At 43.0% G+C, this 24,391-nt stretch overlaps 1 protein-coding gene across 3 annotated transcripts in view; it reads right to left on the bottom strand.

Moving 5' to 3' along the window:
- Positions 1 to 24,391, bottom strand: part of LOC114657342 (adenylate kinase isoenzyme 1) — a 250,686-nt gene that overhangs the window by 1,559 nt on the left and 224,736 nt on the right. For 2 of the 3 annotated variants that reach the window (XM_051931594.1, XM_028809115.2), the window contains 4 exons: positions 13,907 to 13,942; positions 12,618 to 12,781; positions 6,452 to 6,568; positions 1,652 to 1,843 (listed from right to left, as the gene is read on the bottom strand). In XM_051931594.1, coding sequence (XP_051787554.1) covers positions 1,652 to 1,843; positions 6,452 to 6,568; positions 12,618 to 12,781; positions 13,907 to 13,942 — 509 coding nt within the window. Of the gene's footprint in view, positions 1 to 1,651; positions 1,844 to 6,451; positions 6,569 to 12,617; positions 12,782 to 13,906; positions 13,943 to 18,447; positions 18,612 to 24,391 lie in introns of those variants that run through there. The other variant, XM_028809114.2, reaches the window with a different exon arrangement.

Below are 24,391 nucleotides of genomic sequence, written 5' to 3'. Positions count from 1 at the left end.
TAGATAGCTAGATAGCTAGATAGATCCCAACAAAAGCTCGCCAGTCGTATCCATATTATTCTTCCAAAATAACATCAAGTCCAGTTTTAAAGGTCCCTTAAGCCCTACTGTCCACCACACTACCTGGTCGCTTATTCCAAGTGTCTGTGGTTCTCTCTGTGAAGAAAACTTCCTGATGTTTGTGCAAAATTTATCCTTAAGTTTCCAACTGTATCCCCGTGTCCTTGTTGTACTCATTTTAAAGTCACCGTCTCGACCCACTGGACTAACTCTCTTCATAATTTTAAACACTTCAGTCAGGTCTCCTCTTCATCTCCTTTAAAGGCTCAGTTCTTTTTATCTTTCCTCATAATTCATCCCCTGTAGCCCCCTGGAATCAGCCTAGTCGCTCTTTTCTGGACCTTTTCTAATGCTGCTAAGTCCTTTTTGTAGCCTGGAGACCAAAACTGCACACAAGATTCCAGATAAGTCCTAACTAGTTCATTATAAAGGTTGCGCAGAACCTCCTGTGACTTCTACTCCACACATCAAGGCGCTATATAACCGGACATTCTGTTATCCTTCTTAATGGCTTCTGAACACTGTCTGGCAGTTGATAGCGTAGAGTCCACTATGACTCCTAAATCCTTCTCATGAGGTGTACTCTCGTTTTTCTGACCACCTAGTGACTGCAATTCTACCAACACTCTTGAGGTTGGGGCAGAGTGGTAGCTCCGAGGCTAGGGATCTGCACTGCACCGGTTCAAATCCCGTAAACTCCAAAAAGTGACTCTACTCCACTGGGCCCATGAGCAGATCCTTTAACCTGCAATTGCTCCGTCCTGGGTATGACGCTACTCTGCATCCAGCCCTGAATGTAGGCCCCTCCACCCTGCAGGGAAAAACCTGGGGGTTGGTGGCTGAACTGGCACTCCCGCCACCATAAAAAACCTCACAATGTTCAGTGTGGTGCTGAGGTGTCACCCAATGGATGGCTGCATTCGGGTCCTAATCTGGGATCAAGAGGTGGTTTGTCATGTGGTGAGTGCGGCAAAGTGTTGTATCAGCACATACTCCTAACCTCTCACTCTCCAGGGGTTGGCGCTGTGTCCTTCTCTGTATATCGGCTGGCTGATGGCTAAAACACCTCTGACATCACTTCCATTGTCCCGCCTCATCCTGTCAGAAGGGCCCAAAACTGTGAGCTCCGCCATCTTGAGACAACTCTGTTTTGAACTCGAATCTACAGAGACGACTCTGCAATAGTTGTATGGGGTGGACAGGCTTGGCACCTCAACTCTTTCTTGTTGTCCTCTCTTTCTGTTACACCATTCAGCCCAACAAGGCTCACCAGTCCTACCCATGACAATTCTCCAAAATGACAGAGTTTTGAAGGACCCAAATTGTCCGACTGTCCATCACACTACTTGCTAATTTATGCCAATGTTTCAATAGCTGACTGCGTGAAGAAAACACATTTCTAATTATTTGTGCAAAATGTACCCTTGATGAGTTTCCATCTGTGTCTCTGTGTTCTTGTTAAAGGACTCATTTTAAAGTAACAGCTGAGATCTACTGCACTAATTTGTTTCATAATTAAATAAAAAAGGAACTTTAACCTTTTCATCTCCATTCGCTTACGACAAAATGGATGATTTTAGAAATGTTGTACCTTTCGGACGATGCCACGGCCTTCATAAAATGCAATGACTGGTTCAGTAGCCTTGTAGTAAGTATCCAGTCTTAACTTGATTGTCTCCTCATTGTCGTCCACACGTCCACTGGTCTCACCACGTTTCATTAGTCTTTTAACCATGGTGTTAGCGCCAGCGTCCACATATAAAAGCAGAGTAGGAGGTCCAATCTAAAAGAGTAATGAAGGAGGTCTACTTAATATACATGTAATACCCAGTTATCATTCTTTTATGAAAATGTTCGAGCACAATTCTTCTCTCTTTACTATAAATGTTATTTGAATATACATTTCACTTGCAGGATAACAAAAAAAACACACATTTAATCCAATAATCTCATATTTTATTATGTCATCTCACAATAATCACTTAACAGTTGGAAGAAAAAGTTCTGCAATTGTGGGCTAATTTTACAATTTTCAGCTACCGCTGATGTTCATGCGCTCCACGCTGTCACAGTGTTTGTTTAGCATTTGGGTGACTGCTGTGATTCACAACTAAAGTGAAAAAAGTCACAGTTTAAAAAGAAAAACATCCCTCCACTGTCTCTTTACCATTCACAGCACACTTGCGTTTAGATACATGACTTAACTCGACTTTTTTTGGTTCTTAACTTCATCAACGTTAGACCTGAGCATCAGTCGGGGCGATGGTATAAAGGGGTTTTGGATAAACGTTACACCCGAGGATTACTCGGGCTGTAAAAGTGCTTAACTGCATTAGTTCCGAGTGTTACTCAGGCAATGCTGACGGCGCGCGTCTTTCTAATCGCATAACGCCATCTGCCAAGAAAGGTTTTTCAACAGTCCAAGTGTTGCACTCTCTCGACAGTGACGTCGAGCAGCCTCTCGTCAGCAGTGATGACAAAGTGAATCTGTCTTCAAGCAGTGAAACTGCAACGGACAGTGAAACTGAAAGCGATTCTAATGAATCCAAAAGGGACACTCGCGTATGGGTCTCTACTGACCCCATTTCAAATAAATGGGCACCACCTCATTTTGATTTTGTGGGGCAGCCAGGAATTAAAGTGAAGGTTGACAGCCAAGATCCACTTACTTGATGATGACGTGATCGAAAGGAATCGCGCTACTATTGTCCCAGCTGTGACGTTAGATTGTGTATTTAATAATAATAATACATTTTATTTACACAAGGTGCCTTTCAGAGAACTCAGAAAATCTAATAATTAAAACCAAACAAAACCACTGTAATCATAAAGAAAAAGCCATTTTAAACAGATGCGTTTTAAGTTTACATTTGAAGAATGAATTTGATGTTTCTGAGCTCGGTAGGTAATGAATTCCAGAGCTTGGGAGCAGAACGGCTGAAGGCTCTGCACCCCATGGTGGTTAGACAGGCGAGAGGGACGGTCAGATGGATGGAGGATCAGGATCTAAGGTTACGGGAGGGAATGGCAACATGAAGAAGGTCAGACAGATACGGAGGGGCGAGGTTATGAATGGCCTTAAGTGTTAATAGCAGAATCTTAAAATCAGTTTGAAACTTAATCACGAGCCAATGAAGCTGCTGCAAGACTGGAGTAATATGGTGAATAGATGGGGTTCAAGTGATGATACGTGCTGCAGAATTCTGGACTAACTGAAGCTTATGAAGAGATTTATTCGGGAGACCAAAGAGGAGTGAATTGCAGTAGTCCAGCCGAGAAGGGACAAGACTATGAACAAGAATGGCAGTGGTATGAGAAGTGAGGGAGGGGCGAATGCGATTAATATTACGTAGGTGGAAATAAGCAGACCGGGTGATGTTATTAATGTGAGATACTGTTGAGGATGACACCCAGACTCTTGACCTGAGGTGATGGGGAAACAACAGAGTTATCAATAATAGGAGAAAGATTATTGGTTTTGGATAATGATGATATTGAACCAATGAGGAGAACCTCAGTTTTGTCACTGTTTAATATAAGAAAAACCATGCTTTAAGATATACCACACAAAAGACATATTTTGACAGTTTATATGGTATTAGTATCATCATTATTGCTTTATTCATTTCATATTATTAGTATTCATCATCATTACAGTGATCCTTCGCTATATTGCGCTTCGACTTTCACGGCTTCACTCCATTGCGGATTTTAAATGTAAGCATATCTAAATATATATCACAGATTTTTTGCTGGTTCGCGGATTTCTGCGGACAATGGGTCTTTTAATTTCTGGTACATGCTTCCTCAGTTGGTTTGCCCAGTTGATTTCATACAAGGGACGCTATTGGCAGATGACCGAGAAGCTACCCAACCAGAGCACGTATTACGTATTAAATAAAACTCCTCAATGATATACGATATGCGTCCCACACAGTGCAACAGCACGTATTGATTTTTGATTGTTTGCTTTTCTCTCTCACTCTCTATGACATTCTCTGCTCCTGACAGAGGGGGTGTGAGCAGAGGGGCTGTTCGCACACTGGCCTAGAGGATACGGACGCTCCTCTAAAAAATGTTGAAAGTCTACCTTCACATTGCTCCCTTCCTTGCAGCTGCTTTGTCCGGCATACTTAAAAGCCCGAACAGCACGTATTGATTTTTGATTTGTTTGCTTTTCTCTCTCTCTCTGACGTTCTCTGCTTCTGACGCGCACTCCTTTGAAGAGGAAGATATGTTTGCATTCTTTTAATTGTGAGAGGAACTGTCATCTCTGTCTTGTCATGGAGCACAGTTTAAACTTTTGACTAAAGGGTGTTATTTCATGTCTAGAGGGCTCTAATAATGTTAAAAAACGTATTTAGAAGGCAGTAAACAGGTTTTCTATACTCTAACTGCGAAAATATTCGATTAATAAATAAAGAATCCTACTTCGCGGAAATTAATTTATCGCACTAGAGTCTGGAATGGATTAACCGTTGTCGCAGTTGAGGCCCCTATCAACCTCTTGAACCCTCAGGTACCACTCCAAACACTGGGTAAAAATCCAATTATTATTTATTTTATAATAATGTGCACAAAGCACCCTCCACTCCACACTACTCATACAATCAATAATCAATACACTATAATAACCAATCCTCCTCTCCCAGACGCGTTGCCACCCTTCCACCCAGCTCAGCTCAACATCTAGGATTTCCCATTGTCCTTTAATAGTCCTTGACCTGGAAGTGTTTCGCCCTCTCTGTCCACGTGACTAGGAACACTTCCAGGTCATATAAAAACTCCACTTCTTCACCCCGGAAGCACGTCGTTCCTTCCGGTCATGTGTTTATGACGCACTTCTGGGTTATAGGGAACGTAGCACTCTGTGAGCCTCCCTGCAGAGACTCCTGGCGGCCCCAACGTTATCCAGCAGGGCTGTGTATTAAAACTCCATAGTCCATGATGCCCTGCTGGAATTCAGGGCATCCCTATGTTGCAGGTAGGGCTCCATCCGGCAGCTTGGAGGTGTTGGCCGGAATAAATGGCCGGCAATCCCTCACACGAGGGTTTACTGTATTTATATCATTATTATATTTTTTACATTTCTGACTTAGCGCGGCACGGTGGCGCAGTGGTAGCGCTGCTGCCTCGCAGTTAGGAGACCTGGGTTTGCGCTCCGGGTCCTCCCTGCGTGGAGTTTGCATGTTCTCCCCATGTCTGCGTGGGTTTCCTCCCACAGTCCAAAGACATGCAGGTTAAGTGGATTGGTGATTCTAAATTGTCCCTATTGTGTGCTTGGTGTGTGTGTGTGTGTGTGTGTGTGTGTGGGTGTGTGTGCACCCTGCGGTGGACTGGCGCCCTGCCCGGGGTTTGTTTCCTGCCTTGCACCCTGTGTTGGCTGGGATTGGCTCCGGCAGACCCCCGTGACTCTGTAGTTGGGATATAACGGGTTGGATAATGGATGGATGGATTTCTGACTTGGTACTTTTAGTGTTTTGATGTTTTGCATTAGAAAGAATGATTTTAATAAAAATAAAATTTGTAGGCCAAAAAAATGCAACGCTTTTTACATGTTTTTTTTTCAAGAAAAAATGTAACATTAAGCAGGTTAATTAAGCTTATAGTCAGAATTTGAATTATTTTTCTAGGCACATTGACAGCCCAAGGATGTGCACACTGGAGTCATTAATAATTTTAAACTGGCCCAGTGGTAGTGTTTCATACATTGGAAGCAGCACAACTTAAAATGGACTGCAATTCCCAGCAGTCCCAGAACTATTGCACCACTGGGCAGATTCAGCTGTTGGTGCAGATGTTACCGGGAGAAGAAAGGGTGTGTGTGACTGTTTGAGGTTGTGGACAGGTGTCTTTTATATTGATAACGAGTTCAAACAGGTGCCATTAATACAGGTAACGAGTGGAGGACAGAGGAGCCTCTTACAGAAGAAGTTACAGGTCTGTGAGAGACAGAAATCTTGCTTGTTTGTAGGTGACCAAATACTTATTTTCCACCATAATTTGCAAATAAATTCTTTAAAAATCAGACAATGTGATTTTCTGGATTTTTTTTTCTCATTTTGTCTCTCATGGTTGAGGTATACCTATGATGAAAATTACAGGCCTCTCTCATCTTTTTAAGTGGGAGAACTTGCACAATTGGTGGCTGACTAAATACTATTTTGCCCCACTGTATACTAACTTTATTGTTTAGAGATTCAACGCAATTAGGAAATCAGGAAGGAGAAATACTTTTTCACTGCATTCTGTCAATCTACAATTAAACAGCTTATCTTGTACGTCCTATTAACACACACATATTCAAAATTGTTTCCATGCATTTGCCTCTAAAAAGTTCGATAGTTTCAGAATAAACAGCATTGTGTACGAGATAAGACTATTTACATACCTTCTTTTCAAACTCCTCGCCCTGCTTAACTTCACGAGGGTAGCCATCAATTAAGTAACCTGCAGAGCTATCAGCTTTGGCAATCATGGCATCCTTCAGCATATCCAAAACTGTGTCCTGCAAAATTAAGCAAAAATAAAAAGTGAACGAAGAACAATCCATGAAATGCCAAGGACAGCCAATCAAATAGTGACCTGAGCATACAAATCACATATGATTGGGTCTCATGTCCTGGGGGGGGGGCGGAGCTTTCGGATCCCACAGTTTCTTTGCAGTCTCAATACCAGATTTTGGATAAACTAGTTATGCACCAAGTCAGTTGTATTGGTATAAAATAATCTATACAAAGATAAGTCAAGCAAAATGACCCCTTTTATTGGCTAACTAAAAAGATTACAATATGCACGCTTTCGTGGCAACTCAGGCCCCTTCTTCAGGCAAGATGGAATACAGAAACTGGAGTTCCCTGTGTGTATATACACTAGGACAGAAAACAACACTGTTAAATCTTTAAGTGAGAACTCTTGAATGTAAAAAATTAATAGATTCCTTCAGGCTAGGGTTCATTTAACAAGAGAGAAGAACTCAATAGCATCTTCAAAAGACTGTGTTGGACAGTTATATTATCCAAAGATCTTGACCATACATTGTTCTTCTCTCTTGTTAAATGAACCCTAGCCTGAAAGAATCTTAATTTTTTACATTCAAGATAATAAAAATAATACATTTTATTTATATAGCGCCTCTACCTTGCTCAAGGCACTTCAAGATTTACTTAAAGATTTACCAATGTTGTTTTCTGTCCTAGTATGTATATAAACACAGGGAATTCCAGTTTCTGTATTCCATTTTGCCTGAAGAAGGGGCCTGAGTTGCCTTGAAAGCATGCATATTGTAATCTTTTTAGTTAGCCAATAAAAGGTGTCATTTTGCTTGGCTTTTCTCTACATTCATAATGGCTAACACGGTACAACACCCTAATACTACTTAAACAGACTGTTAATTTATTAGACCTGCCAGCGAATTAGGACTGGAATGGGCAAACAGTCTGAGAAAGGCAAACACTGATTGATTATTCTTGTAATCATTAATTCGAGGTGGAGTGAGGCCTTTAAGTTTGGGGAGAAGAGAAGGAAGGAACGCAGGCAGAACAGAGTAGGAGAGAGAAAAGCAAGGAGTGCCAAGCCAAATTGACAAGGACCTCTGCGGACCGAACACCAGTCTGAAGCAACTCCGCAACCAGACTGTAAAAGACGCGTCTTCTGTCACCTGCATTTTCTGCCCAAAGTATTTTTAATAGGACTTTTTTCCCCAAATACATTTCTGAACCTTTAAAGTCTCTTTTCAAATACATTTCCTACTTTTGCTATCATCAGTTTTACGGTGTTTTATTAATGTTGCTTTACACTGTAATAATATTAATTTTATACGGCTTGATTCGGTCAGGATAAACTGCTAAGAGCACCTGGTGTGGGTGGCTGCCATATTCCCACAGGGGTTAGCAGCTGAGGTGGGACGCCTCCAATGCAGTAGCAGCGCGATGAGTGGGCACCTGCTTTGGGTGACTGGCACAGGAGTAACTTAACCTGTTTGGTCTGCTTGTGCACAGCTAGTTAGCCATCTATGTGCAGGTAAGACTGTAGATGTTTTTTGTAAATTGTAGAATTTTTGAGTAAATAAGCAATATCAAACTGCCTTACCTTAACCTGTCTTGTCTCTATTTGGTTTGTTTCATTTCTTTCTGTCTTGTTATTAGATGCAACTGAGAAGGCAAATTTCATGTTTTCTTGTGTAAACCTGACTGGGTAAAGCAACCTTGAACCTTGAAGATGTGGGTACCCAAAATACCCAACACTCAAGTCAAGTCAATTTTATTTATAGAGCACATTTAGAACAGCAGATGTCAACCAAAGTGCTGTACAGCTTTCAGAAGTACACCAATACATGTATTTTATAAATATATAAATATCTCTCTATATACAGTTAGGTCCATAAATATCTGGACAGAGGCAACTTTTTTCTCATTTTGGTTCTGTACATTACCACAATGAATTTTAAATGAAACAACACAGTTGCAGTTTAAGTGCAGACTTTCAGCTTTAATTCAGTGTGGTGAACAAAACGATTGCATAAAAATGTGAGGCAACTAAAGCATTTTTGTACACAATCCTTCATTTCAGGGGCTCAAAAGTAATTGGACAAATTAAATAACTGGAAATCAAATGTTCATTTCTAATACTTGGTTGAAAACCCTTTGCTGGCAATGACAGCCTGAAGTCTTGAACTCCTGGACATCACCAGATGTTGGGTTTCCTCCTTTTTAATGCTCTGCCAGGCCTTTACTGCAGCGGCTTTCAGTTGCTGTTTGTTTGTGGGCCTTTCTGTCTGAAGTTTAGTCTTCAACAAGTGAAATGCCTGCTCAGTTGGGTTAACATCAGGTGACTGACTTGGCCATTCAAGACTTTTCCACTTTTGTTTTAATAAACTCCTGGGTTGCTTTGGCTGTATGTTTTGGGTCATTGTCCATCTGTATCATGAATCAATTTGACTGCTGTATTTAGCTGGATTTGAGCAGACAGGATGTCTCTGAACACCTCAGAATTCATTCGGCTGCTTCTGTCCTGTGTCACATCATCAATAAACACTAGTGTCCCAGTGCCACTGGCAGCCATGCACGCCCAAGCCATCACACTGCCTCCCTCCACCGTGTTTTACAGATGATTTGCTATGCTTTGGATAATAAGCTGTTCCACGCCTTTTCCATACTTTTTTTCTTGCCATCATTCTGGTAGAGGTTGATCTTGGTTTCATCTGTCCAAAGAATGTTTTTCCAGAACTGTGTTGGCTTTTTTAGATGTTCTTTAGCAAAGTCCAACCTAGCCTTTCTATTCTTGAGGCTTATGAGTGGCTTGCACCTTGCAGTGCACCCTCTGTATTTACTTTCATGCAGTCTTCTCTTTATGGTAGACTTGGATATCGATACGCCTGCCTACCCCTGGAGAGTGTTGTTCACTTGGTTGGCTGTTGTGAAGGGGTTTCTCTTCACCATGGAAATGATTCTGCGATCATCCACCACTGTTGTCTTCTGTGGACATCCAGGTCTTTTTGCGTTGCTGAGTTCACCAGTGCTTGCTTTCTTTCTCAGGATGTACCAAACTGTAGATTTTGCCACTCGTAATATTGTAGCAATTTCTCAGATGGGTTTTTTGTTTTCGCAGCTTAAGGATGGCTTCTTTCACCTGCATGGAGAGCTCCTTTGACTGCATGTTGTCTGTTCACAGCAAAATCTTCCACATGCAAGCACCACACCTCAGATCAACACCAGGCCTTTTCTCTACTTCATTGATAATGACATAACGACGGACTTGACCACACTTGCCCATGAAATAACCTTTGAGTCAACTGTCCAATTACTTTTGAGCCCCTGAAATGATGGGATTGTGTTCAAAAAAATGCTTTAGTTGCCTCACATTTTTATGCAATCGTTTTGTTCACCCCACTGAATTAAAGATGAAAGTCTGCACTTCAACTGCATCAGAGTTGTTTCATTTAAAATTCATTGTGGTAATGTACAGAACCAAAATTAGAAAAAAGTTGTCTCTGTCCAAATATTTATCGACCTAACTGTATAAAATCCAATGTCTATCTGTCCGCTTTTCACGAGAGAACTACTTAACGGATTTAGATCTTTTTTTTCTATAATTTGCTTGAACATTCCGGTTGATTTTACGACTTCTCTCATCATGCTAAGTAGTATCATAGTTCACTTGCAGGAGCGATATATTTGCACCAATCTGCGAGAGACGCAGCGAGCCGAGGGGTATCCCCTCGTATGTACAGTAAATAAATACACCAAAATAAATACTCGCATATAAGTTTAAAAAGCTAAGGCAAAGAGACTGGCTTTCAGGTTGGATTTAAAAATGACCAAAGTTGGTGCTGACCACATATAAAAAGGTAGAAAATTCCAAAGCTTTGAGGCGGCTGCTAAAAATGCATGGTCCTGTCTAGGCTTATAGAGTGGGTATAGGAAAGAATCCCCCCCCCCACTTCGAAAAATTCCCATTTTGTTTGCTTTACAGCCATAAATGAAAACACACAAACCAATATTTTTTCAAGCTTTACTTACTCAATGCAAACTATAACATCCAAGTGAAAGATACCACAGCTACAGTTCAGAAAAATTTTAAAAAATAAAAATCAAGAACTACTGAGATTAATAAAGGTCCCCCCCCTCCCCTCAACTCAATAAGGTGTCAGTGCCCACCATTCCCATTGCGGTTACTGGCTTCCTCCCACCTGTGATCAGTTGTAATGAGTGTGATTAGTGAAGCTGTTCCTGGAGCATTCATTTCCTTTGCTTGGCAGTGCAACTGACAGCAAACAACTGACTATGGGTGGCAAGCGACTTTCAAAAGATCTCAGGGATGGAGTTGTGGACAGACATAAGGCAGGAGATGGAGACAAACAAATCTCAAAGGCTTTATCAATCCCAAGGAGCTCAGTAAAGTCCATCATAAAGAAGTGTTTGGTATGACTAGGACCCTCCCTGGATCCTCCAAACTGGATGGAAGAGCAAGAAGGAAACTGGTAAGAGAGGCTACCAAGAGGCCAATGGCCACTTTGAAGGAGTTACAGGATTTGACGGCAAAGAGTGGTCATTGTATGCACGTGACAACAATTTCACAAATGCTCCACCATTGTGGCTTGTTCGGGAGGGTCGCACTTCTCAAGAAAGGCCACATTAAGACTCGTTTGAGCTTTGCCAGAATGTACCTTGAAGATTCTGATGCCAAGTGGAAAAAAGTCTTATGGTCAGATGAGACCAAAATCAAACGGTACACCTGGTGGAAATCCAATGCAGCTCACCATCCACAACACACAAAACCTACAGTAAAGCATGGAGGGGGCAGCATCCTGTTGTGGGGGGCCTGGGGCTCTCGTTAGGGTAGAATGAAAAATGGATGGGGCAAAATCCCGTCACATTCTTGAGGAAAACCTGCTACCCTCTGCCAGAAAGTTGAAGATGGGCAGAATGTTCACCTTTCAACACGACAACGACCTGAAGAACACAGCAAAATGGATCACACGGTGGCTGAAGGAGAACAAAGTGAATGTCCTGGTGTGGCCAGTCAGAGCCCAGTCCTAAATCACAGTGAAAATCTAGAAAGATTTGAAGATAGCAGACCACCAATTCTCACCATCCAATGTGACCGAACTTGAACAGTTAAACTGTAAAGAAGAGTGGGGGGCTAATATTACACAATCTAGGTGTGCAAAGCTGATAGAGAAGAATCAATAGACTCAAGGCTGTCATTAAAGCAAAAGGTGGGTCAACAAAATGACATTAACATTTTGGAATCCTTTATTCATCTCAGTAGGTCTTGTTTGTTATTTTTAAAAAATTTTCTGAACTGTAGCTGTGATGTCTTTCACTTGAATGTTATAGGTGGCATTGAGCAAATAAAGCTGGGAAGAAATATTGGTTTGTGTGTTTTCATGTAAGGCTGTAAAGCAAAAAAAAATGGAAATATTTTGAAGGGGGGGGGAATTCTCTTCTATACCCACTGTATGACCAATAACTTCTGGTCAGAGGACCTGAGTGATCATGATGGAGACTAAGGGTGCAAAAGGTCAGCAAGACAGAAGGGGGCTAAAACATTCAGGGACTTATAAACGAATAGTAAAACTTTAAATGTGGGATCGCTTTCTTCATCTTCTACAGCATTTCCTTTGGTGCAATAGGAAATACCACAGAGGTACGCCAGTGCAGCCAGCAGAAAAGGTGGAAGAGCAAGTACTCTGGCCTGCTCAATCGTATTTAAATGGTTGGTGTAACTGTAGAGTAGGTGAACCAAAATAACAAACAAAGAAATCCCTATAATAATAATATACTCAAGGTATTGGGATAAGTGTACCTGGTGTGGATGATTGCCATATTCCTACTGGGGTCAGCAGCTGAGAAGAGACGTCTGCAGTTCAGTAGCAGTGTGGTGAGCGGGCACCTGCTTTGGTGATTGGCACATATGTAGCGTAACCATTTGGTCTACTTATGCTAAGCTCGGAAGTGTCTTTGCTTAAAGCAGCTATATTAAGGCAAAATTCCACGACACTACACTAGTCAATCCACATCATCTTTCTATAAAACTCATCAGTGCATACTTACCAATGGGACAAGCTCGCCTTTCTCCATTATAGCAGAAAGCTTCTTGCCTCTTTCAGACCCTGAGCTGACCTCTGCTCTGAGCAGATCACCGGTCGACAAATGAGTATACCCATATTTATGGACAATCTTTTCACACTGAGTTCCTTTTCCAGAACCAGGGCCACCTGTTAATAAATTGAAAGTGGTCAAAACAATTAAGAAACATAAGACCCCATCAAAGGCAATGTAGTATTTTTTCCTGCAGAATGGCCTGTGTTTCTTTACGTTAAACGCAGTCTGTTATCCACATATACAAGGAAACTCAAAATCCATACTACAATAATGAAATACATCTTACCATGCCTTTCCTATCTATCTATCTATCCATTATATAGCTCCTTTCCTATCTATCTAATATATAGCTCCTTTCCTATCAATCTATCTATCCATCCATTATATAGCTTCTTTCCTATCTATCCATCCATCCAATAGATAGATAGATAGATAGATAGATAGGAAAGGAGCTATATAATGGATAGATAGATTGTTAGATAGGAAAGGGGCTATACTATGGATAGATAGATTGATAGATAGGAAAGGAGCTATATAATGTGAATTTCCCCTTGGGATTAGTAAAGTATCTATCTATCTATTATATAGCTCCTTTCCTATCTATCTATCTATCTATCCATTATATAGCTCCTTTCCTATCTATCGATCTATCCATCCATTATATAGCTCCTTTCCTATCTATCTATCGATCTATCCATCCATCCATCATATAGCTCCTTTCCTATCTATCTATCTATCCATCCATCATATAGCTCCTTTCCTATCTATCTATCTATTATATAGCTCCTTTCCTATCTATCTATCTATACATTCATCCATCCAATAGATAGATAGATAGATAGATAGATAGATAGATAGATAGATAGATAGATACTTTATTAATCCCAAGGGGAAATTCACATTATATAGCTCCTTTCCTACCTATCTATCAATCTATCTATCCATTATATAGCTCCTTTCCTATCTATCTATCCATCCATTAAATAGCATCTTTGCTATATATCTATCACTATTTATTATTGCTTATGTTAAATTAACAACATCAGATCTTTAAACATTATTTTTAGACCTCAAAAAATTCCACATTTCTCTTTGAAGAAAGCATCAGTTTTCCATTTCTTGAAATACAGTATTAAGAGAATAGCAGTTCCCTGCTCAAAAGCAACCCTTTTTGTTCATGAACATTTATATACAGTTATTACATTTTTGTTTAAAGTCTACACATATTCGCAACTTACCTACAACAAAGATGATCTTCTTGCCTTTGATTTTTTCTGTGGAGAAGACACAAAAAGACCAGATTTATTAAGGCAATCTCCTTTCTAAAGTCAAAGCAACACCGATTGGTAAACTCAGTAGTTACCGATTACCTTCCCGCCATACACACACACACACACACACACACACACACACACACACTTTAGCGATCACAGGAGTAAACATATTTATTAGTTATCTGAGGCTTAGAATGTTAAAAATCATTTACAGGAAAAATTATGTAAACATTTTTTATGCCTTGCTTTGCCCTGAGGGGACTCTGAAACAAAAATAGCAGCTATTAGTACACTAAGTACCACAGGGGGTGGCCTGGCATCCCGATGGAGTTTGAGCAGGATCCCATACCTGATTGGGATGACATAATGGAAGGACCACAGGAGTGGAGATACTGCCCAGCCAGCCAAAGCCTCCAATGGGATCATGGAAAAATAATGGAAAAGATGGGCAATTCACCCCCTGGCATGAGAGGTGTCAATATTCCTCAGGCTGGTGCCCCACTCAAACACCTGCAGGGCTGTTCTGGAGTTGGAATTTGGTGGGGCGACTGGTGGTCATTACAGTTACCTAGAAGGTGGCATCTCCCTGATCATATACTGTAGATTGTTAGATGCATAATTTTAAGACATGCTTCCCCACACTTTCTGAAATATTATATATAATATATATATTACACACACACACACACACACACATAATGCCCTCCATAATGTTTGGGACAAAGACACATTTTCCTGCCCCACAGTTTAATCAGAAGTCTGAATTTTAAACTGCATGTTGAAGACTTTCATTTAAAGGGATTTGCAGACATTTCAGTCCCACCATGCACAAAGGACTTCTTTCCTTTTTTGCTTTCAGTGATATGAGAACACCTTCAACTCTGTAGAGTGGTAACCAAATTTTCCATATAATTTATACATGACATCTCTAGATATGGCATTCCTTTATAATTACCTTTATAATTATAAAACACTGTTTAACTGGAATATCATTTACTTTACAGTCCATAAATATTGTGATCAGTAAGATGAGTAGAATTAGAACTAATCAAGAAAATGCCTTCACACCATAAAAGCATAGGAGACTAATGTCCTGGGCCAGGTAAGATGTTTGGGGGCTGCCTTTGACCAAAAAAAAGGAAACCTGTAATAAACAGTGCCACCTGATTTCACTAGTGCCATTGTTTCAGACAGGCTTCACAGGGTTGGTTGCTAGGTGACACTGGACAGGCTGTTTACCATCACAAAAACATCGTCCACATGGAGGCTTTCAGCTCCACACACAAAGGAAAGCTTGGTCTACGCACCTTGATACATTCATTTTGAGTTATCTAAGACAAGCTTAGGAATGGTCCAAGAAAAACACTCCTCATTAATCATTATAATGCTGTGTGTGCTTTAGTAAATCAACATGCAGTCTAGAAAAAACAACATTACACACCCCGCACTTTTGAAAACAAGCATAGCACACTAACCGTGGTGGAGGACTTCATTAAAATCGTACAAACTGAATCACCTGCAGCTCAAAATCAATAAGACAATGGACATAATCATAGACATCAGGATGGACAATCCCACCCTGCCCTCTTCTCATTGACAGACAGAGAGACAGAAAGATGTAAAATGCACTATATGATGCACAGATAGATAGATGTGAAAGGCACTATATAATATAGATAGACAAGAAAGGCATTATATTACAGATAGATATGAAAGGCACTATATGATATAGATAGACAGACAGATAGATAGATAGATGTAAAAGGCACTATATAATAGATAGACAGATATGAAAGGCACTATATTATAGATAAGACAGACAGACAGACAGAAAAGGCACCATAAAGGCAGACAGATAACACTTTATTCACAGAAGCTGAAAAAGGGTGTAGTGTATGCAGGCCATTGTTTTTGACCGGTCTCTGCTGGCCATTGTAATTTTCTATGCTGTAGTGTGCTGGAGAAATCTAGTGTGGGTGATGCCAACTGATAAATCAACTGATAAAGGCCAGTTCAATCTTGGGAGTCAGGCTGGACTCACTGGAGGAAGTTGCTAACCATACACTACTGGACTAGGACTTTAAGCCCCTGCGTGAGGACTTGGGAGCACATTGAGTCACAGACTGTGACAAGTGCATTGTTCCAAGGAGTGCCATGTGAGGTCATTCCTGCTCTCAGCCATCAAGCTCCATGAGTCACTCCACAGCCGAGGTGCTCAGAATGGCACTGAGCTGGTCTGGCAGACATCTTCATAGACAATGACACAATGTGCAATGAAAAATGTGCAGTGGCGTGGTGGTTAAGGCTTTGGACTTTAAACCCGGAGGTTGTGGGTTCAAATCCCACCACTGACACTGGGTGACCCAAAGCAAGTCACTTCACCAGCTTGTACTCCAATTGGAAAAAAAAAACCAAAAAGAAATGTAACCAGTCTGTCTCAAAACATTGCAAGTCACTTTGTATCTCAAAATGTTGCAAGTCACTTTGGATAAAAGTGTCAGACAAATAAATAAATGCAAACTGTGCCAGTGACTGACATCTTGTACTGTGTGATTGTAATTGATAAGCATGTGCAATTCAATCATTTCCTACAGGGGGGGTAAACGTTAACATTATTCAAAGTTATTGTCTGTTTTTACCTACATTTTTATTACTCTTTAATATTTTTTTTTGTATCGGTATGCTGCTGCTGAGTATGTGAATTTCCCCTTGGGATTAATAAAGTATCTATCTATCTATCTATCTATCTATCTATCTAGTGAATTCCTGTTATATGCATATTTGTGCCTTTATTTGTCCATTAGGATTAATAAAGTTCTATTTATCTATTAGGGCGGCATGGTGGCGCAGTGGGTAGCGCTGCTGCCTCGCAGTTGGGAGACCTGGGGACCTGGGTTCGCTTCCCAGGTCCTCCCTGTGTGGAGTTTGCATGTTCTCCCCCGGTGCTCTGGTTTCCTCCCACAGTCCAAAGACATGCAGGTTAGGTGGATTAGCGCTTCTAAATTGGCCCTAGTGTGTGCTTGGTGTGTGTCCTGCGGTGGGTTGGCACCCTGCCCGGGATTGGTTCCTGCCTTGTGTCCTGTGTTGGCTGGGATTGGCTCCAGCAGACCCCCGTGACCCTGTGTTCGGATTCAGCGGGTTGGAAAATGGATGGATAGATATTTATCTATTAGTCCGGCGGTTTTCAACCTGTGGGGCGTGCCCCCGAAGTAACAAAAAAGGGGGCGCAAGGATGTGAAAAAAAGAAAACCACAATCGAAAATATGAAAAATACATCTATTGAAACCAAAACAAATTAACTTAAACTACAGTCTGATACTAGAAAAATAAATATAGAGTTAGATAAATGTCGATAAAAGTTAAGTAGGTATAATAAAATATGCATCTATGATATATCATTAATTTAAAAAAATAGGAATACATTTTATTAGGGTTTCAAAAAAATGTTAGGGGGGGGGCGCGATTAAAACTGTTATGAAAACTTGGGTCGCAAATACTTAAAGGTTGAGAAACGCTGTATTAGTCTATTATATAGCGCCGTATCTATCTATCGTGAGTGTTATGGATGGACTGGAGTCCCGACCAGGGCAGGAGGCCGTAATGGAAGCACAAAAGGTGGCTGCTCCTGAGAGTTATGTCCCCCTCCACAAACCCATGCACACCATGGCAGCATCCCACTGGTAGTGGTACTCCTGTATAGATACCCGCAGGGCAGGCTGGGGGAAAAAAATTGTAGTCTCATGGAACAGCCCTGTAATTAGTACCAAAAAAACAGCTCACTAAATAAGAAATTAGAATGAAAGCTCAGGATCAGAGCTGGACTATACAATGGTTGGGGGGGGGGGGCGCTACACAGTGATTAGTGCTAATGGCTCACTGACATAAGGTTTTAGGTTCAATACCTGGCCCAGTCCATATATTCTTCACAAACTTGAGTGAAGAACTCTAGTATCGTTACACATATCAAACATGAGAGTTTAAATTGACCCGACGTGAGTGACAATTCGTAAGCAGATGTGACGTGCCCTGCCATAAACTGGTGTGCCTAATGTCTGCCACCCCGTAACAGGCTATGCCTCCAAATGCCCATTAATATTCCAAAACAAACTATGATAGTTCAGTTTGACTCGTGTTCATTCTTGATCCAAATTACTGACATATACAGAAAAATGACCTCAGCGTCTCAGTATACCAGTAGAGAGCACATAACACACATACTGTACAAGGCAAGCAGAACAGTGCATATTCTAAGCAGGTTTTAAAAATTCTTAATTCGGTTACATGAGGTACAGAAGTATCAACAAGAGTTCATTCAGAAGTTAACCAAAGCTTCACGCTGCCCCACCTGTAAAGTGACAGGCTCACGGGGTGGGGTAGGGTCGGGGGGCATCCCGTTAAGTTTTGGAATCTCACACTCAACTCGGTAAGCCATGCCAGCGTAGCCTGATTCCCCCTGACCTCCCCCCCCCCCCCCCCCTCAACCCCCCAAGTCTGTCTGACATTACCTGAATGACTGATATCGTGAACTCTGGTGGAGGAATCGGAGGAGCAACTGCTTCCCATTTTCACGGCTGGTTCCCAGTTTGTTTTTTTTTTTTTTTCCTTTGCCTTCTTCACTTCCTTTCTGTCAAGAGTCGCGGCTCTGGGAAATGAACGGAAATGCTACGTTCTTCCCTGTTACTCCAGCCTCTTCTTTCTGGCCACAGTTAAACAAATGTTGCTAAGGTTACAGTTGCTACCATAACTGTCAGAATTCTTAGTAACCTAATTTGGGGGCGGATGGGTTTTTTGAACTACTGAAACTTTTTTTTTTTTTTTAATTCCCCGCCCATTTAAAATCCAGAGTGAGAAATGACATACTTGAGCTTCTTTGAGTCGTTCGCTAATAATTAACTTTGATTTTTTTCAGCTGGACATGAAGAATCTGAAAATTGTTAATCATTATAACAAGCGGCGTATAGAGTAGCCTATTGTTCTCTGAAATGATTTCATACAGAGCAACACACACACACACACAAACACACTGAGCCCCCAGGCATTGCTTCAGTATGTAATGACAACAACAACATGCCACCCGAACATCAGGACAGCACGACCCTCCCTGTGCCGTCTCCATTCTTTTCAGAAAAGCAGCACTTTTTCAGCAAACAAACTGCTTTATGGCGTCTTGCACATCAGGCACACTTGTAGCTCAATCCTTTCCTTTGAAATCCGATCATGAGGCCCAGCTGGCCCGGCCCGGCCCATGTAATTATAGAGTGAATTCCGCAGGCTAAGCCTAATGCCTATATTTATTTTCCATTCTTCAAATAATTGTACAACCCTGCTATTACGTGGCATGCTGTCTTCATTTCATCTGCTTGGAAGTTAATTCAATAAAACAGACACCATTAACGGTTTTTTTTTTTTTTTTTTTTTTTTTTTTATATATAAAGAGTATGGCTGAAAGGAGCTGCTTTTTAATTTGCCCATTAAATTACAAGCAGGTCCTGCAGAAAAAAAATAAATAAATAAAAGGATTTGAAGTCAGCAGCCCTTCACATTATAAGATAAGATGTTATCTTGTGTCAACACTTGGAAATATTTAGGAATCTGAGATAACACTGCTGGCAGAATTTATCGCACATATGAGGATATTGAGATGACACTGCTGGCACAATTTATCACACATATGACCACTATCGCCATGCCACCACAGGTCATCCACCTGAAGCTAAGCACATTCAGGCCCGGCCATCTTGGAAAAGCTTGGGTTTAATGCTGGAAGAGGTGCTGGTGAGGCCAGCAGGGGGCGCTTACCCTCTGTGTTCTGTGGATCCCAATGCCCTACTGCAGTGATGGGGATACTGTGTTGTAAAAATGGCACCATCCTGAGATGGAAAATCCGAGGTCTGGACTCTCTGCAGTCATTGAAGATCTCAGGGCATATTTCACCCCAATGTCCTGGCCCACTACAGTTTAGTCAATCTGGCTCCCTAATCATCCCCTATCTTGAACTGGCTGTCTCTGTTAGCCTTTAACTAAACAAATAACTAATTTGATGACATAATGAGATTATACTGCGGTGGGTTGGCACCCTGCCCGGGATTGGTTCCTGCCTTGTGCCCTGTGTTGGCTGGGATTGGCTCCAGCAGACCCCCGTGACCCTGTGTTCGGATTCAGCGGGTTGGAAAATGGATGGAAGGATAATGAGATTGTACTGGTGCAAAAAATGGTTGCTGTAGCTTCATCCAGGTGGGTGTGACACACAGGTGGTGGCTGCAGTGACTCCCCTCTGTCTATGTAAAGCACTTTGAGTAGAGAGAAAAGCGCTATATAAATATACACTGTACTTACTATATTGAGATGACACTGCTGGCACAATTTATCCCACATATGACCACTATCGCCATGCCACCACAGGTCATCCACCTGAAGCTAAGCACATTCAGGCCCGGCCATCTTGGAAAAGCTTGGGTTTAATGCTGGAAGAGGTGCTGGTGAGGCCAGCAGGGGGCGCTTACCCTCTGTGTTCTGTGGATCCCAATGCCCTACTGCAGTGATGAGGACACTGTGTTGTAAAAATGGCACCATCCTGAGATGGAAAATCCGAGGTCTGGACTCTCTGCAGTAATTAAAGATCTCCGGGCATATTTCACCCCAATGTCCTGGCCCACTACAGCTTAGTCAATCTGGCTCCCTAATCATCCCCTATCTTGAACTGGCTGTCTCTGTTAGCCTTTAACTAACCTAATAACTAATTTGATGAGATAATGAGATTATACGGGTGCAAAAAATGGCTGCCGTAGCTTCATCCAGGTGGGTGTGACACACTGGTGGTGGCTGCAGTGGCTCCCCTCTGTCTATGTAAAGCACTCTGAGTAGAGAGAAAAGCGCTATATAAATATACACTGTATTTACTATAAATTACAAGCAGGTCCTGCAGAAAAAAAAAATAAAAGGATTTGAGGTCAGCAGCCCTTCACATTATAAGATAAGATGTTATCTTGTGTCAACACTTGGAAATATTTAGGATACTGAGATGACACTGCTGGCACAATTTATCCCACATATGACAGCATACCACCATCGCCATACCACCACAGGTCATCCACCTGAAGCTGAACACATTCAGGCCCGGCCAGGACATGGACGGGAGGCCATCTTGGAAAAGCTTGGGTTTAATGCTGGAAGAGGTGTTGGTGAGGCCAGCAGCGGGCACTTACCCTCTGTTCTCTGTGTGAGGACTCCAATACCCTACTGCAGTGATGGGGACACTGTGTTGTAACAATGCGCCGTCCTGAGATGGAAAAACTAAAGTCCTGACTCTCTGGGGTCATTAAAGATCTCAGGGTATCTTTCACCCCAATGTCCTGGCTAAATTGGCCACTACAGCCTAGTCAATCTGGCCCCCTACTCATCCCCTGTCTTTAACTGGCTGTCTCTGTCAGCCTTTACCTAACCTAATAACTAATGTGTGGAGATTATACTGGTGCAAATATGGCTGCTGTAGTTTCATCCAGGTGGGTGCGACACAATGGTGGTGGCTGCAGTGGCTCCCCTCTGTCTATGTAAAGCACTGTGAGTACAGAGAAAAGCGCTATATAAATATACACTGTATTTACTATATTGAGATGACACTGCTGGCACAATTTATCCCACATATGACAGCATACCACCATTGGTCATCCACCTGAAGCTGAACACATTCAGGCCTGGCCAGGACTTGGATGGGAGGCCATCTTGGAAAAGCATTGGATTTGCTGGTGGAAGAGGTGTTGGTGAGGCCAGCAGGGGGCGCTTACCCTCTGTGCTCTGTGTGTGTGTGGATCCCAATGCTCTGCTGCAGTGATGTGGAAACTGTTGTAAAAATGGTGCTGTCCTGAGATGGAAAAACTGAAGTCCTGACTCTCTGGGGTCATTAAAAATCTCAGGGCATCTTTCACCCCAATGTCCTGGCTAAATTGGCCACTACAGCCTAGTCAATCTGGCCCCCTAATCATCCCCTGTCTTTAACTGGCTGTCCCTGTCAGCCTTTAACTAACCTAATAACTACACTGCTGCAAAAATGGCTGCTGTAGCTTCAGCCGGGTGGGTGCTGCACACTAGTGGTGGTTGCAGTGGTTCCCCTCTGTCTATGAAAAGCGCTATATACATATACTGTATTGTCAAAAGTATTGGGACCCGCCTCCAAATCATTGAATTCAGGGGTTCCAATCACTTCCATGGCCACAGGTGTATAACATCGAGACCCTCAGCATGCAGACGGCTTCTACAAACATTGGTGACAGAATGGGTCGCTCTCAGGAGCTCAGTGAATTCAAGCCTGGTACTGTGATAGGAGACCACTTGTGCAAGAAGTCCATTCATGAAATTTCCTTGCTACTAAAAATTCCACAGTCATCTGTTAGTGGTGTTATAAGAAAGTGGTAGCAATTGGGAACAACAGCAACTCAGCCACAAAGTGGTGGGCCACGTAAAATCACAGAGCGGGGATGGCGCATGCTGAGGTGTGCAGAAGTCGCCACCTTTCTGCAGAGTGGATAGCTACAGACCTCCAAAAGCTCAAGAACAGTGCAGCGTAGAGAGAGAGAGCTTCATGGAATGAATGGGTCTCCATGGCCAAGCCTGACATCACCCAGTGCAATGCAAAGCGTCGGATGCAGTGGTGTAAAGCCCACCAGATACCACTGGACTCGAGAGCAGTGCAGACGCGTCCTCTGGAGTGACGAATCTGGCAATCCGATGGATGAGTCTGAGTTTGGTAGTTGCCAGGCGAACGGTACTTGCCTGACTGCATTGTGCCAAGGGTAACGTTTGGTTTTGGGGGGGTGGGAGGGGGGGGGATTATGGTGTGGGGTTGTTTTTCAGGGGTTGGCTTTGGCCCCTTAGTTCCAGTGAAAGGAACTCTTAATGCTTCACCATCCATCCATCCATCCATCCATTGTCTCCTGCTTATCCAAGGTCGGGTCGCGGAGGCAGCAGCTTGAGCAGAGATGCCCAGACTTACCTCTCCCCGGCCACTTCCCAAGGCGTTCCCAGGCCAGTCGAGAGACATAGTCCATCCAACGTGTCCTGGGTCTTCCCTGGGGCCTCCTCCCGGTTAGACGTGCCCGGAACACCTCACCAGGGAGGCATCCTGATCAGATGCCCGAGCCACCTCATCTGACTCCTCTCGATGCGGAGGAGCAGCGGCTCTACTCTGAGCCCCTCCCGGATGACTGAGCTTCTCACCCTATCTTTAAGGGAGAGCCCAGACACCCTGCGGAGGAAACTCATTTCAGCCGCTTGTATTCGCGATCTCGTTCTTTCGGTCACTACCCATAGTTCATGACCATAGGTGAGGGTAGGAACATAGATCGACCGGTAAATTGAGAGCTTCGCCTTGCGGCTCAGCTCCTTTTTCACCACGACAGACCGATGCAGAGCCCACATTACTGCGGATGCCGCACCGATCCGCCTGTCGATCTCACGCTCCATTCTTCCCTCACTTGTGAACAAGACCCCGAGATACTTGAACTCCTCCACTTGGGGCAGGATCTCGCTACCAACCCTGAGAGGGCACTCCACCCTTTTCCGGCTGAGGACCATGGTCTCGGATTTGGAGGTGCTGATTCTCATCCCAGCCGCTTCACACTCGGCTGTGAACCGATCCAGAGAGAGCTGAAGATCACGGCCTGATGAAGCAGACAGGACAACATCATCTGCAAAAAGCAGTGACCCAATCCTGAGCCCACCAAACCGGACCCCCTCAACACCCTGGCTGCGCCTAGAAATTCTGTCCATAAAAGTTATGAACAGAATCAGTGACAAAGGGCAGCCCTGGCAGAGTCCAACTCTCACTGGAAACGGGTTCGACTTACTGCCGGCAATTTGGACCAGGCTCTGGCAACGACCGTACAGGGACCGAACAGCCCTTATCAAGGGGGCCGGTACCCCATACTCTGGGAGTACCCCCCCCAGGATTCCCTGAGGGACACGGTCGAATGCCTTTTCCAAGTCCACAAAACACATGTAGACTGGTTGGGCAAACTCCCATGCACCCTCCAGGACTCTGCTAAGGGTGTAGAGCTGGTCCACTGTTCCGCGACCAGGACGAAAACCACACTGTTCCTCCTGAATCCGAGGCTCGACTATCTGACTGACCCTTCTCTCCAGGACCCCTGAATAGACTTTTCCAGGGAGGCTGAGGAGTGTGATCCCTCTGTAGTTGGAACACACCCTCCGATCCCCCTTCTTAAAGAGAGGGACCACCACCCCGGTCTGCCAATCCAGAGGCACTGTCCCTGATGTCCATGCGATGTTGCAGAGGCATGTCAAGCAAGACAGTCCTACAACATCCAGAGCCTTGAGGAACTCCGGGCGTATCTCATCCACCCCCGGGGCCCTGCCACCAAGGAGTTTTTTGACCACCTCGGTCAGAAATGCTTCACCATACAATGCCATTCTGGACAATTTCAAGTTTGGTGA

Source organism: Erpetoichthys calabaricus, chromosome 9 (assembly GCF_900747795.2).
Source record: "Erpetoichthys calabaricus chromosome 9, fErpCal1.3, whole genome shotgun sequence".
Classification (NCBI taxonomy): Eukaryota; Metazoa; Chordata; class Cladistia; order Polypteriformes; family Polypteridae; genus Erpetoichthys; species Erpetoichthys calabaricus.
This window is presented reverse-complemented; position numbering and strand designations above follow the sequence as displayed.